General features: G+C 42.7%; 1 protein-coding gene across 1 annotated transcript in view; it reads left to right on the top strand.

Annotated features, from left to right (window-relative positions):
• Positions 1-87: 87 nt before the first annotated feature.
• Positions 88-16,365, top strand: part of FNDC3B (fibronectin type III domain containing 3B) — a 146,944-nt gene continuing 130,666 nt past the window's right edge. The window contains exons 1-2 of the mRNA XM_005419033.2: positions 88-229; positions 7,937-8,012. Coding sequence (XP_005419090.1) covers positions 119-229; positions 7,937-8,012 — 187 coding nt within the window. The 5' untranslated portion in view covers positions 88-118. The remainder of the gene's footprint in view (positions 230-7,936; positions 8,013-16,365) is intronic.

Genomic DNA, 16,365 nt, shown 5'->3' with positions numbered 1-16,365 from the left:
GCTCGTGCTGAAGTTCCTGAATGGCAGAAAAACCTTCTGAAGTGCAGCAGGGTTTCTGCAGGGTCTCTTAACTGCTGCTTTCTCTTGCAGGAAGTCCGTTGAGGAAAATTCTCCATGAATGTACGTCACAATGATGATGACCGACCAAATCCCGCTGGAGCTGCCGCCGTTGCTGAACGGGGAGGTGGCCATGATGCCCCACATCGTGAATGGCGATGGATCACAGCAGGTCAGAAACTGCCTGCCTTAAATAAACTTATTTCTGGGTCACCAAGACATTTTCAGAATGGGGAAGATGGTTTTCCGTAGCACTAGGGAGTGCAGAGTGTTTCCTGGGATGTAGAAATCTGCCTTTCTGCTGAAAAGACTTTAAAACAATGATTAAAGTGTACCATTAAATTGAATGTGTTTGTTTGCATGTGTGTTCATTGAAGTAAAAATAGTGTAATTGAAAGAGTGGCTATAAATGCTGCAAATTTGAGGGCTTTGCAGGAAGTTAGTCTTATGATTTACTTGTGCTCACTCTTGTCCAGACATCTTACTAGCATTTGTGGTGAGATTTTAAGATTTTAAAAATGGTGAGATGAGAAAAAAATGGAAGTAAGAAAAGAAGCGGAGAATAGCAGTGATGTCTGCTATTCTTTGCTTACCTCACTATGCCTTTCCCAGCAGGCCTGTGTGCTACCCTGTGCTTCATTATAAGAAGCAGGTGTGAATTTTGAGTGGGTTTTTGAACAAAGGCAACTTTACAGTTTGCTTTTATTTTTTTCCTGGGAGATGCTCTCTAATAAGCTTGATCACAGGTGGGTGGAATGATTATAAGACCACAGCTATGCCTTCGTGGCACCATACAGCCTGGAAGTTCAAGCTGGTGGGTGGCAGGTTCCCAGATATGTCATTTGGGGTCAAGGGGTCTCTTTGGAGAACATCTATCTACTCTGGCAATATTTTTGTGCTGCTCAATTTGGTCTTCTCCTTAACATGAGAAATTTCAGCCAAGTATTGTAACAAAGGTAGAAGCAAGCTGTCCTTGAATCAATATAAGAGGTCATTTTGTTACTTCTTGTTCCCTGGATCATTTGTTCCTCCTTCCAAGCTGTGTTTTGAGTTAGACCAACCTCAAGAGGAAGAATAATTTCTGCTTTCCTGGTGAGCTTCTAAGTATTTTTAGTTATCTGAAATCTCATTATGATGTAGACTTTAATTGTTGTGATTAGTTTTGTTTTTTTTGTTTAAGTCATTTTTACAAAGTGTGCTTTGATTTGAAAAAAACAGAAAGGAATGCTTTCAATGGCTGTATTTTCCAAATCCAATATTAGTACACTTACATGAAGGAACAATCTTATTCATGCTGGAAAGGATAATTGTTCTTAAGTGCACACTTTCTTCCTTGCCGGAAACCGCTTACCGGTCAGACTGTCCTGTCGGTGTGTCCTTCTGTATTCCAGAAAGAATAAATGAAATCTTCTGAGCCCTCCTTTGAGATGGTGCTCTAAGCCCAATCTTTCCATTTCCCCATCTTTGATGATTCAGCAGCCTGGCTTGGCAGATGCCTCTGTTGCCTTTAAAGTAGTTTCTCAGCTAATGTTTTGCATTAAAAAGAGTTGCAGGTGCGCTGGAAGCACATTGCTTCTTGCTTTTGCTGTGTTATGCAAGCACCACTCAGTAGAACAGTTCTGGGCCAGGTCCTTCTTCTGTGTGCTTGCTGGATGATGCTCTTGGATCTCATCTCCTTATCTCTTGAAGTACCTGTAGCTGAAATACCAGTTTTCCATGAGGCCTTTTTGGATTCTAGTCTGGATGTGCCCTTCTCTGTTGCAAAGCTTAGCTACCTCTACGCTTTGTCATTTTCTTCCTACTCCTGAACCTTTAGGTGATGTCTTTGCTTTTTAAAAGTACAGTTCTAGAGATGGAATGAAGTTGGAATAAATGCTTTGTTTGATCTTTGCAAATGAACTATGTTAATTGCTCTTAACGTGGTTTGTTGTAACGTGGAAACAAGTGTTAAGTGTTTGTTGAAAGAGATTTATTTTAGGGACTTGTAAGGTGGGAAGAGGCTTCAGGATAGATTCACACAGGGATGATTTCCTTAAGAAAGATGGTTTCTATGACTCTATAAATAGGCTCTAGCTTTAGGAGGACACACATTTACAGGGTGTAATTACAGTCTCCATTAGAAGCTGGTGGTGAGAAGGCATCCTAGCAGAGCTGGTGGAGGATGAGGAGTGTGGAGTTTTCCAGGCTGCAGTGTGGCCAGCAGGCCGGTCAGTGCCTCGTGCTTTGGGGCTGACAGAATGGAGGTTCTGATGGAGAATAGAGGCTCTGGGCACCCTGGCTGTTGCTCACCCTCATGTGTTACTGGATTTGTGGAGCCTCAGCTGTGCCAGCACCACAGAGCTGCATTAGGAGCTGTGCCTGGAAATGCTGAGCTCCAGGGAAAAGCCTTTCCTCAAAAGACCCGTTCTTACACACAGAATAAAGCAGGCTGGAGCTGGTGAAACACCTTGGCCTTGCCAGCAGCCAGCTGGAGAGTGATGCAAAAGGCAAATCTGCCAGTGAACAGGCCTGCAGTGTAAGGCAATTGCATGGGAACATTCCCTTTATCTTCCTGAGAGTGAGGGCTGCAGAGCTGCACAAGGCAGGGCAAGGACTGTCTCTGCCTGCTTGACAGTAATCCCTCTCCTCTAGACTACCCAAAATGGCATTTCTAGCACTGACTTTTTTTTTTTAGTTTCCCACACTTTATTTCCACTACTGCCGACTGTGTTTAATGCTTTCATGTTGCTTCCAGAGCTGTTTCTGCTTCTAATCCACTTGTAACTCCTTAGGGGATTCAGGGAGCAATAATTAACCTTTTGGTCCAAGAATTTCAATGGTTTCCTGTAGGTACTCCACTGCAAGCTTTAAAAAGCTTGGAGTATGAAGTGGAGGGGCAGCTAGCTGTGCTACAGCACCTCTGTACAGAATGTTGGGCTAATTAGTTGGAGAAGTTTTATTTCAGCTTGGTTCGCTCATTGCACCTGCAGAGGTGCAGCAGGTTTTCTGCTTGCCTGCTCTTTGTAAAGCTGTGTTTACCTACCCTGTGGTTTCACCACTTGGCTTGAGCTTAGGCACTGTACATAGTGCTGTGTGTGCTTGTTCTTGTCTTTTAGGGTCACAGGCTTTAAATGAGGGCGACAAGAGCACAGCTGAAGGAGGAACAAGATTTGGTGCTTTCCTGTGCACCTTGCAAACAACTGAAAGCACTTTAGCTGGGTTTTGTACTGAGCCACAGCGTCTGAGCTGAGTGAATGAACTTTCTGCCAAAATTTAGTTACTTCTTTGTGGTTTCTCAATTTATTAATTTATTTTGCTTTTACTGCTTCTTTGGTGTGTGTGTTTTAAGGTTGGATAAATCAGGAGGTTCAGGATCTACCACTTGTGAGTTTTGCTGTAAAGAGTACTCATGGTAAACTGAAGCAATTCACTTCATACCTCTATTAATACCATTAATACCTCTATTTTTTGTCCAGTCAAAAGAAAGCGTTTTTCAGACACAATTGAAGTATTCCTTTTTAAAAGTCAGCTTTATTGCTTAAGATGTAACATGTTCCCTGATTTTTCTTACTGAAGAGATGCTGGAAGTGTTTAGCCTACCTGCTCTGTGTGACTGAGGGATGTGTTCCTGAGTGGTGTGGCTTCTCTGGTCCTTCCTGTGGGGATGCACCTGGAAATTTAGTGGGGCACAGTCTTTTAAAGTAGGTAATGGAATGGATACAAGTGATTGCTTAGTTTATTTTCTTTTCTCAAAGATGCAATGCATTCCATAAGTTATGTGCCATAGAAACCGTAATTACAATAAATTTTAATGGTTTCAAGCATTTGTGAGGAACCTGTGGCTGGATCCCAGGTGTTGCCTCTGATGTTGTGCTCCCCAGCTGTGTGAAGCGTGATATATCTCATGGAAGGGAAAATTCACCACACGGGAAAATGTTTAATGTGGGGTTGGAATAAGCCTAAGCCCTGCAAGCTGCTCTTTGACCTTAGTGAGGAAAATATTCTCATAAGGGGGAAATACTTTTAGTGAGCTCTGGGGCTGAATTGCATCACATGGATTCAGGTGAATATCATCCCACTCACTGCTGTGAGAGGCCACAGAGCAGGTGGGGGATGATGGCCTGCTTTGAGTGTGAATTTTCTGCTGTGGGCTCAAACTCTTGCATAAGTAAACCAGTAGTGTACAAAAGATATAATAGTGTATGCCCTTGGTCCTTATCAGGTGGCATTTCTGCCTTTTCATGAGAGGGTTTCCCCACAGTATTTGTAGTTTTATATCATGGGGTGCTTTGGATGGAAGGGACATTAAAGCCCATCTCTTTCCACCCTCTGCCATGGACAGGGACATCTTCCACCAGACCAGGCTGCCTCAAGCCCCATCCAACCTGGCCTTGGACACTTCCAGGGATCCAGGGGCATCCACAGCTTCTCTGTTCCAGGGCCTCCCCACCCTCATAGTAAAAGAATTATTTCTTAATATCCAATCCAAAACTTCCTAGAGTCAGTTTATTTATTTCTGAACCTGAGCTTATGCCTGCATTAGCTTTGTGGGCACTTCTTTAGTCTCTTCCCCTGCTTCCCCTGGCCATGAGAGTTGGATATTGGGAGCAGGGGAGGCACGAGTGACACGTGCTTGGCTTGTCATGCAAACTTAGTCTGGACATACTCTGTGGGATTGTAAATATTTATAGTAGCTATGCAACTCAGTAACATTCATCACCCAACAAACATGACTTTCAGTAAAACAGAATGACATCCTTAAATGCAAAATAAGTGCAAAAAGAGCTTTATGGAGATAACAGAGTTTCTCTGAGGATGCAGCAGGTATGGCTGGGCTTCAGCCCCGAGTGGATTAAACTGCTGAGTTAAACATCAGAGTACTTTTTAGGGGAAAGAAAAATCCTTTGGGATTGTGCTGCTGATGCCCTGCTCCCAGCTGTCCTGTGCTCCAGCTTTTTGGATGGGAGGAGGCCAAGGACTGGAAGTGGGCTGGGGTGACCTTGGACATGAGACCACACCCTGAGATGCTGCCAGCCAGCAGTGAGGGCTCCAAGTGACCCCTCAAGTTCTTCTCCTCTGTTGCCATCTCATAATTATGTATAGTTGGCATGATGAATATTGGAAGAGGCATAGCACAATTAAAGATCATCTGGGTTTGTTTTCATTAAAATAGAGATGTTATCTTTATGTTTACTTTTTTTTATTGCTTTCCTCAGATTTTTTAATTAAAAGCTTTAGAAACGAGGCTTCTCCTGAAGATCCCTTGTGTGAAAGAGGGAAGCTGTGTTCCAGGCTGCAGAATATGGTTTTGTTGTTTATGAGGACTTGGGGAAAAATAAATAATGGAATTAGTTTTATATACTTGGTGTGTATAAACAAAAGAAGTTGCAGTGTGCCTTGACACTATTTGTCCCAGGCAACTGGGACAAATCAGGGGTGTTGGCTGGAAGGTGCCCTATATATAATACTCAACATGTGCTGGCTTTAATGGCTTGGCCTCATTCCTGCATCTCTTTGGTCAGTGCTGTGCAGCTGTGAGCTCTGGGGGGGTTGTGTGCAGCATGGGGGGACTGGGTGGTGGGATGGGTTATGGGGGCACCCCAGTACCCCAATTTTGGGAATAGAGGGGCTGGGGATAGGTTGCAGCCTCTGGAAGGATCGTGCCTGAGGAGCAGGGTTGCTGCTCCCGGGTCTGAGGCCACTTTGGTTTCATGTCCTGCCTTTGTGCCCAGCCCTTGCTCCACTGTTGACCCACGTCAGTCACACCTTGGCTATTCCTGTTTGCTCTTGATATTGCTGCCTTCCCCCAGCAACAGCCTGTAAATGTTTTCTTGGGCTCCAAAGGTGTCTGATCTGAGCATCTGTCAGTAAGGAGTTATTTCCATATCTATAACATTTTAATAGAAGCTATTGTAGATAAGTGCCGGGCTCTGCCCACAGGCTCTGATGGGGGGACAAAGCTGTGTGGCTGCTGTTCTACAGGAAACAAACTTGTTACTGGAACAATTTGTCTTTAAAACCCCTTAAGGATGATGCTGCTTCATTTTGACCATCATAAGCAGCAGCTGTGAATGGGAATATCACCTTTTAAAATGCAGAACCCCAAGGAATTATTGTAAAGGGACCACTGCAGGTGTGCTGATGTGGACACTTGTGCTGGTGATGGACTCCTGGGACAGGAATTTGTAAATTTTCTGACAACTCTGGGGTAGGCAAGTGCCTTGGGTAGGGAGAGGAATCTGTCTGTCCTGCTTTAGGGAAAGGATGGAGCTTCACATGCACAGGGCATCAGTCTTAAGGTCTGTATTTTGAGGGCACCAAGTTCTTCCAAGTTGTAAAGGTGTGCAAGGGCTTCTGATTTATGTTAATCCAATTTGTTAGTAAATAACCAGCTTTAGGGCTGTTGATTTAGACACATAATGCAAATAAGCTGATGAAATATTTCTGATTCTTGGCCTCTTTCGAGTTCTGGTTTCTTGTTGATTGGTTGTTTTGGGTTTTTTTATTAAGCTGGATGACATTGCTTTGCTTTGCACATCTTTTGACCTGCTGCCCATGTCCTGTGGTGGATAATTCACGCCTATTCATAGCAGAAGAGCACTTAAATGCTGTCACTTAAATGTTGATTGTTTGGAGATTAGGGATGGAATGGCTTTGTGCCTTTTATCTTTTCTGAACCATTTATTGTGCTCTGTGTGCTGGACCAGATCCACTCTGATCAGTGCTCCCTGAGAAATGATTGTTCCAGACAACATAATGACTTTCATATGTCATTTTCTGATTTCCAGCTTGAGCTTTAAAAATGTTGGTGGAATAATGGGTTTCTGTAGGATTACTGTAATTCAGAAGGTCATCTAGGTAATAATTATCTTATGCATTTGGCTTAAGGAATTCAGAAACACAACATGAATTCAAATTCTCTCGTTGCAGATTGAATGATTGAATTCTGCACGCAGATGTCCCAGATTATAAAGACCAGACCTAAATATAGAGAGAGCTCTCACAAAAAAAATGTAGACTAATTTTGGTACAAATTGAAAATTTAATTTATATCTTGATTGAACTTCTGACAAAGCAGTTAGCAGAAGTGTGTTTGAAGTGTTTTAGTGAAAGTTTCACGAGCAGCAAGGTGGGATAAATGGTCTCTAGTCCTCAGTGACACTGTCCATTTAAGAAAGGATTCTAAATCACAGGTTTTAAACCCATTGTTTCAGATACCTGAAAATTTATAAAGATGATACAACATACTATGAACTGGACATATTTTGGTGCTTCCTGGTCCTTGTGTTATCCCATCATCTGCAGGATTCAGCAATGGGAGACTGGGATTATAGTTTTATTATTTAAAAAATATTATATTTGTTAATAAATAGTTTATTACTGGTTCTGCATGCAACTGTTGAACTGTGTGTGTGCCTACAGATTTTGCTTAACTGAGATCTGTTATGTGCAAGACTGAAATATAAATTTTTGAAAACATCAACTCCCCAGAGCAAAAAACTTTTATTCCTGTGAACTTGAAACCCTGTTATGGATTGGTGCTGCATGTTGGAGTTGGTGAACTCTCTGTTCTCTTGTGCCAGTGGTCTGAAGATTTGTGTCCTTAGCTACCAGCATTTGGCCAAGTTAGACACACCCTCAAGATTTTGGTGTGGGACTCAAAGCCATAATTCTCACCTGTATGCAATTCAGTTACATCTTCATTTCAGCTCCTAAAGTGTAGGTGGGTTTCAGATCTCTGCCTGCTCCTGCAGTCTGGGACCCACAGGTGTAAGATGCCAGTCTGTGCCCTCCCTGCTTCCCCACCCCTTTCAGAAAAGGGATAGCACAGCTACTGTTTCAGGGAGATTTTAATTTTTGGAGATCACACTGAAACAAATGTTTATTTTTCTTTCTGCAGGTCTTTTTGGTTCAAGTTAATCCAGGTGAAACCTTTACAATAAGGGCTGAGGATGGAACCCTCCAGTGCATCCAAGGTAAGAGGATGCACAAACACACGGATGAGCATTGCTTTGCTTTATGGAATACCTGTTCTGTCCTCTCTCCAAAAATGTGATTTGCAGCTCTGAGAATGCGCTGAAGCACTGGGGAGTGAGAACTTGCAGACGTGGCTGCTCTCTGTATTCTAGGAGCTCAGTATCTCAGAATGAGTCATGCATTTCTTGGAAGTCCAGGAGGATTTCTCTCTTCTGTTATTTATCAGGCCCATCTTGCAGCCTCTTTGCATCTTTTCTGTGACACCCCCTCCATTTAAGCAGTGGAGGAGTGGGTGGTTCTTGCTTGAAGTTCCATCCCCATGGAAATGATGAATTAATAGTTGTTTGAGATAGACGTTACAGAAGCTTCCCTGAACACCATCCAGGGTTATTTAGTCTTGATGAGCAATAATAACTGCAATTTAAAGCTGCTTGTTGAGATTTATAGCCAACATGCTGTGTGGTAAGAAATTGGTCCATGTGGCAATTAACAGAGGAATAAAGCTGGCTAGTCCTTTTATTTGAGAAGAATGCTTTATTCTGGCTTAGAACATGAAAGATTTCCATTACAAATATAATTATGACCCCATTTATTTATAATTTTGTCCATACTCAAAGTGGTGTTCAGACAGTGTATTTAAATGAAGGCAACTTGAAGCCTCATGGTTCTGTATTCTGTAATTTAACGTGTTTGTGCCAGTGGGACTTGTTTGGTACTCATCAGCAGTCTTTCATAAAATTGATTTAGAATTTCTAGCCTAAGATTGTCTCCTTTTATTTGCTATAGCTGCAGAATTGACTGCCAAAGCTCATGTTTATTTGTATACACCCTTTCAGTTTGGCCTGAAAATTCTTTATACTCTTTTCAAGCTAAAGATTCTGATCCTACTTTATTGTAATATATTTTTATTACTGAACTAGATATATTCTTCAAACACAGGAAAACACCTGACTGTGGTGGTGATGGTGTGTTGGTTTTTTTTTCTTTTGGTAAAGCTGCTCTTACCACACAGTTGTGGAACTTGATAGTGATCTATTGCAGAAGATCTGTTGTAATCAGCCTGCAAATATACTAAGATTTGGATTTGTGACAGTTCTGGCTTTGTGCTCTGAGGTTATTATAGAAGACAGCCTTATTTTGTGTGCAGTGTTTTTGGAAATTACACACCCCCTTGCTCCAAAAAACTTAGTGTCTTGTTTTTTTGTTTTTTTTTTCCCCTGTGGCAGAGTTTTTGGTATGTTTAAAGGTTATAGATGTTTGGTATGGTTAAAGGTTATAAATGTTTGGTATGTTTAAAGGTGAATGTATTCCCTGTACATAGGGCAGCACCCAGACAGTGTGCATGATGCATTTTCCAATGCTCCCACACTGCACTATGATTAGCAGGATAAGGAATAATTTTAGCACCATGTTAAGGCAGCATGAAAGTCTCTTTTTGGGCAGTGCCTCTCAGCTGGTAGCTCCCTGTGGAATAGATGATACTTGCTTTTTCCTTACTGCCACGTACTCAGGGTTATGACATCAGATGTGCTGCTGAATATTCAGAGTGTGAAGGATGGCTTTATTACAAATTGGGTGATTCTCCTGAGTGCAGGGAGTGAACACTTTTAATAAAAACTTGAGATGTCAGGCTTGGTAACACTGAATTCTTCAGGATATATGAAAGCTCTTCCCATGTGACCGTTCTGCAGGGACAGCTAACTTTGCTTATGTAGAATAATTTTATTTTTTTTTAATTTTGCATATGATTTTTTTGAGCAGTATGAAATCTTCAGGTTGAGCTCCTGGAGCCAGTTCTGGAAGTTCTGTGAGCTCCACTTTGTGTCCAGGACCCTGTTTGGCTCCTCAGCTGTGGTGTATCTGGTGATGATGTGCTTTAGAGGACTGAGGCAAAAACAACAGAGGAGATGATGATTTAGTGAATCTTCATTTGTCTTACTGAGGTTGGAAAAAAGACACTTGCATGAGTAAAACCTCTGTGGAATATCCTCTGTTTTAAACACCCTGAAGTGTAATTAGCCACTAATTGAGTAATCACTGTTTTAAGCCAGAAAGAACAGATGCACATTTGAATGTTTCTGATGTTTTGGAGTGGTGGAGAAATCTCAAATACAAAAGCTTCTTCCAGTTCCTCAGGGTTACAGGAGTAAGATAATCATTGAAAACCTAAAAAAAAATAATAACCACTAAATAATAAAAAACAGGAATAAGTATGTGTTTGTAGCTGAGGATGCAAGGTGTTGCAGCAAGTGCTCTCTTCATTCCTGGTTTTGTTTTTAATGTACTTGTTTAAGACAATGATTTATAAGCCCTGTAGATCCTGGTGTGGGCCTGGATTAGGCAGCTCTTGGAGGTGATGGTGGATGGGAGAAGTTCAACTGGTCAGTGGGCATGGAGAGGGTCTGTGATTTCCTTGAGAAGACATTTAAACAGAAAATAAATTAAAAAACCCCTACAATAAATCTGGTCTTGTGGAGAAATCCAGCCCGTGAGCGCACAGCCCACGTGGTGAGTTGTTTAGGGAAGCATCTGAACAGTTCCAGGTGTTCTCAGCAGGAGTTGTGTTGTTGTCTGACTTCCTCAGGATTTGCCTTCTCCATCCCATGTGATAGAGATGCTGTGGTATGTGGCTTTTGTAGCCTTTATAACCACAGCCAAATAAAGGGATAAAGAAAAGGGATGTTGGGGATTAATTGAGATGAATGTTTTAATAGTTGCTAGAAGCTGAACCAAGACCTGGGGCTGCCTGTGTGGATGGGAGGCACGTGGTGCTGCCCAGCTGGGCTGTGCAACATCCCAGGCCTTGCTGGATGTTGGGGCTGCCCACCTGGCCTGTGGGATGGAGTGGAAACATAAAGCACATCCTTTATTCAAGTGTGATTCCATGGCCAGTCTTTTGTTCCTTTCAGTCCTTGTGGGTGTTAATGACAAATCTCTGCTGTGCTTCCTTTGGGATTTCCCTGCTCACCCCGTGCTGCCAAACACCCAGACCAAGCTCGGGGCTCTGACTGCAAAGCTGCCCCTCTGGTGGTTCAGGGGAGGCTGGTTTAGCATCTTCATTCAGTGCCTTTGCAAGATGGAACATGTGTATGTGCTCTGTCATCAGTATTTTAAAAGCTGCTCTTTATAGGAAGTTTGGCAGGTATTAAATACTTCATAAATATGTCGATATTTTAAATGCTTCATTTCCTTTTCACATATTCCCATTTTATTTGTCAAAAAATCAGGACTTGACTGTTGCTAGCTCTGCAAGAAAAGGACAAGGGCAGGGCATATCCTCAGCCATTTCTTTACTCAGCTGTTAACTGTGGACCTTGTATTTCCTTTGTATGAAAGATTGCTTCTAGCTAGTGCTTTGTGGTAACCACACTAAATGAAATGTGGAGCAGGGTGAGAGCCTGGATCTGGTAGGAATTGAAACAGACCCCTGAATTAAAAAAAAATAAAAATTATTCTGCTTTCTAAATTTCAAAATAAATAGATCTCACATGAAACTGACATGTTCAGGAAACTCATGTTTCCCTAATGGCTGATTAAATATGAGTTTTTTAGCCAATATCTTAAGATCTTTGGTAGGAACTTTTCTTGCTGCCTGAGAGTTTTGACATTCACACTTGAAAAATTCACTGTTTGTGCATAGTTTGGAGCAGTGAAGCTATACTTGAGAATCTGTTCAGAGCCTTTCCCTCCTGGAAGGCAATCATGCCAAGCTGTCACACCCGCTGTGGTAGGAATAACATGGGCAGAATGATTGTTCTGGTGCCACCTGACCTTGCTTGTCACCCACATGTTGAAAATATGTGTGTACAGAGTGTGCAGGCTGCATAAAGCTTCTATCCATTGATCACACAGAATTGCCCAATTACTGCTAAATGCTCTTTTTATTGCCATCCATGTAAATGGTCCTCAAGCTGGATCTCATTTTCTGCCACAAACCAAACTGAATTTTCTGTATGCATATAAAGCTGCAAAAAGCCTGTAAGAAGGTAGAAGAGCAGGTAGCAGAAAAGCAGCTGATGGAATAAAAAATGGAATTCCTGGTAAATTCTGCCTAACCCATGCTGCTGGAAATGCCCTCTTGAAACTCACCTCTAGTCTTTGTCTTGTATGCCAGCACAAGGTTTGGAATAGCGAAGAATAAAATTTGCCTGAAAAGAAAACCAATATGCTAAAGGGTTAAAAATTCTGCTTTAATTCTGTCCAGGAGCAGGGGGAATTCACCCTTGCGTAGGGTGAGCAAGGCTCTGCATTAAACTGGCTTTTGTGATTTATTCAAGGACAAGGTACAGATGTGCAATGGCGTGGAGGGGATGTAGTTATGTTGGAGCATAAATATCTGGGTTGCAGACAAGAACCTGAATTGCTTTTGGGTGGTTGCATTTTGAAATGAAAACAGGATAAAAACATAGACAGTTTACTAATACTGATATTTGTTTCAAGTGATGTTTTCAAGTGTTTTGCCATTGAGGCTTGAACTTGAAGTCTTTGCTGCTTCTTATCTTGTAAAACAAAGAATGCAAGATTTAAATTTCACTGCTGCTTTTTCTGTGTCTCTAAAAATGAGCAACTCAAGAAAAAGACCAGAAGTATGCAAAAAATTTAGCAGTGGTTTCTCAAATGAAAGATTTCCTGGAATTATTATTCCCCTAATTTGGTGGGTGGGTGTGGTTTGGTGTGGTACTGCAGAGGAATGGATAATATTAAAGGCTTAACAGCTGTATATTTGTATAGGAAGAGTGTGTGTGTCAGTGGAATAAGGCTGCTAGTACAGTCCAAGCAGACCAAACAAAGTGTGTATTTTTTTTTCCTCTACGGTATGAGGTTGGAAATGAGGAAGTGAGTCAGTTTCTTGCAGGGGAGGAAGGAGTTGAAAATAGATGGGACACAGTGTGAGCAAGTGAGTGGTACCTGGGGAGTGTTCCTGCGTGGGGACCGAGGCACTGGGATGAGAGTGGTGATGGGCACACACAGGGGAACAGATGGATCGCAGAATCCCAGAATGGCTTGGGTTGGAAGGGGCCTTAAAGATCATCTCATTCCACCCCCTGTGCCATGGGCAGGGACACCTTCCACTATCCCAGGTTACTCCAAGCCCTGCCCAGCCTGGCCTTGGACACTTTCAGGGGATGGGGCAGCCACAGCTTCTCTGAGCACCCTGTTTGTCTATTAACACCTTTACAGTGAGGAATTTCTTCCTCTTATCTAATGTAAACCTGCCTTCTTTATGATTAAAACCTTGTCCTGGTACTCCATAACCTTGTCCAAAGTCCCTCTCCAGCTCTTTTTGAGCCCCTTTAGACACTGGAAGGGGTTCTGGGGTCTCCTCATGGCCTTCTCCAGGCTGAAGAGCTCCACACTCAGCCTGTCTCCACAGCAGCCTTGCCATCATCTTCCTGACTCTCCTCTGGACTCTGTGCAACAGTTCCACCTTCTTTTCACGTTGGGGACCCCAGAGCTGGATGCAGTACTCCAGGTGAGGTCTCAGGAGAGCAGAGTAGAGGGGGAGCATCACCTCCCTTGATGTGCTGATCCCACATCTTCTGGATGTCACAGCAGAGGCTGGGGAGGAGAGAAACCTGAGGAGACACAACAGAAAGGTGCAGGCTCAGGTAGCTGGCTGTGTTCCCAGTGCTGCCAGTTCATCAGGAGCTGGGAGCACCTGCTCCATCACTCTGCAGGGGCAGATGTTGGGTTGTTCATCAGTGGACCTGGCATGGCTTCGCTCTGAGATGAAAGAGCAGCAGCACCTGAAGTCCTGCTGCCTTATAGAGGCTTGAGAAGGCTTGGAGATACTTAATTAAAGAGCAACTGGTGAAATCTGCAGGTGGAAGGTTCTTTGGGCCCTCCAGGGCAGGCACTGCCTGTGTGCTGGTGAGATCCAAAGTCTGGAGTTGGAGTCCCTTTGGTTCTATCCAGAGCATCACCTGAATTACAGAATTTGGTTACATTTTAAGAAATACATTTGTGACTTTATTCTTAATATGCTGCAAAGCACTGCATTGATCAGAACATTACATTTGTCAGAGCAGAAAGAAACATTGTCCTTTCTCACCTGTATCTGCTGGTGGTTGGGAGCTGCTTGTGGTCAGGCAGTTCCTGGGGAAAGGCTCTGGGGACATCTGCCAGGGTGCATGGCAGCAGGACAGGAGGGACGTGCCTGGCTGTGGCAGGGAAGGGAGGGGTGAAGTGCTGGGTGAGCTCTGGTTCTGTCTCTCCTTGTTTCTGCAAAGTGTTTCAGCTCTTTCCACCTACGTGCTGGTGGGCAGGCTGGTTCCAGGGGATGGAAAACTCCCTGTAGGAAATGCAGCTTCAGTTCAGACTGTTTTGGTCATTAGGGCTTGCAGCAGAGCAGTCTGTGTGATGGTGTTTTACAGCATAGCTCTTGGTATTAAATAGCTTTTGTTTACACTTTGTTTATTAAGCTTTGGCTCAGTTTCTTTCTGTTTACCAGCAAGGGCCCTTTTCACCCTATTAAGTTTTAAAACATAACTCTTACCCTTCATTTGCATCACTTTACTTTGACTCCTGGTACTTGGTGTCTAGATTTAGTGTTTGATGGAAAAGCCAGGCCTGCAGTACCCTGTAGCACAAACAAGTTTTTGATTTATTAAAGTTCTTTCTATTAATGGACAAATGAGGAAATATCTGTGTAAACATCTTCCAGGTAAAGCTGTGGTTGAGAGTAACTGAGAAGAAGCTCATGTCAGTGTCTAACCAGCCTCTGTATTGACCAAAATATTTTTTTAATATCTATAATAGAGTCAATATTATCCTTTAGAGGCATTGTCACCATCTTCTGGGTTTGGTCACTTGAGTGTTTCAGCAAACTCAGCTCTGTAGCACAGGCATATCCCCAGGCCTGGAATCAGCTGTGCCTTTCCTGTTGGGATGTTACCCATGGTGCATTCCATAGCTATAAACCACCAGCTGTTAATCATATAATCATAACAGGCACTGTTAATTTATTTTCACATTGTTGCCCAGCTAGAAAATACCAGCATTTGCAGAGGAACCTTTCATCCTCTGTGTTATTTCTGATGTTTTTGGTGCCTCTCTGTATGTCAGAGAAAGGCTCTTTGCTCTTTTAGTGTTTGGTCACCTTAGAAAACTGTGGTGTGATGTATCCTTTATAGCTTTCATGTGCAATAAACAACTTTAAGGCTTTCATATCTTTGTGAACCATGTGTTGAAATCTAAAAGAGAGCAAAGAGCTGCTAACCTGGAGTAGGTGTTAGCCATGTTATTGTGAGATCACCCCACCATTCCCTGTTCATCTCATGGTTTTATTTTTTTTAGCACACCACAATCAAGTATAGGAAGCCATGTAAGAAGCCAAGAGTAAACAATGGGATGCTTTGTTTACTGTGTGAATAATCTTAGCTTCTCCATTTTAAATCCGATAATGCTAAGAATAATTGTGGAAATTTATTTTGCATGTGTGTGATTAAATCTTGAACCAGATGCACCTGCACTTGTAGCTTTGCTGGGTGGAATATCTGGTTCTTTACAGTTGGTAGCTGTTATTTGTTATAGCTCCCCTGACACAAGACAAAAGGAAAATAATTTTGGCATGTGATTAAATTTTAATTTGCCTTAATCTTTCCAAATGCTAGATTGTGACTGTTTTGTAGTACACTGATAGAAAGGGACAGTGATACAGCTAAGGTGGAGATATTTTGGAAATTCCATGAAATGTGGAAACCAAGAATTTCTTGAGACCCTTGCTGATGGTCTGTGGCCACCTGTGCTGGAGGGATGGCCAGAGGCTCTCCCAGCCCTGCAGCCTGGTCCCTGGGGAAGCCACTGCCCTGGCCAGGCTGGGATGGGACCTGGCAGCCAGTGCTGTGTCCTGCTGACGTGGCCTCAGGGCACAGGAGCCTTGGAGGAGGAGAAATAAATGAAGACCTGAACCATTCTGGTTTGTACATATGTAAAAACCAATCATCCTGCTTCCCAGCAGAACAGCACCCACATGAGCAGAGATGCAGTTCTTGAAGCTTGTCCTTTGCTAAAATGGAGATGTTTTTGTGTATTTTTTTGGAATGCCTGAGAATCTGCTGCTGGGAAATGGGTTGATCTCTAGAATTAGGAGAGCAGACTTTAAAGACAACTGTTAGAACATACGGTCTGGGCTGTAATTTCAGACTTTTTTTGGGTTTGTAAATATGCAGGACTTGTGTTTGGGGTTTGTGTCTGTCCTTATTTTGCTCGTGTATGTGTGTGTGTTGTTATATATATATGTATATGTCTGACAGACTCAGGAATCATGGTACATCCAAGGGTCCTTGTTAAGGCTGTCTTGTACCAGCATACTATCAATTTTTAAATTTCCCAATATCTCTGGATCTCTGC

This window comes from Geospiza fortis, unplaced genomic scaffold (genome assembly GCF_000277835.1).
Source record: "Geospiza fortis unplaced genomic scaffold, GeoFor_1.0 scaffold172, whole genome shotgun sequence".
Lineage (NCBI taxonomy): Eukaryota > Metazoa > Chordata > Aves > Passeriformes > Thraupidae > Geospiza > Geospiza fortis.
This window is presented reverse-complemented; position numbering and strand designations above follow the sequence as displayed.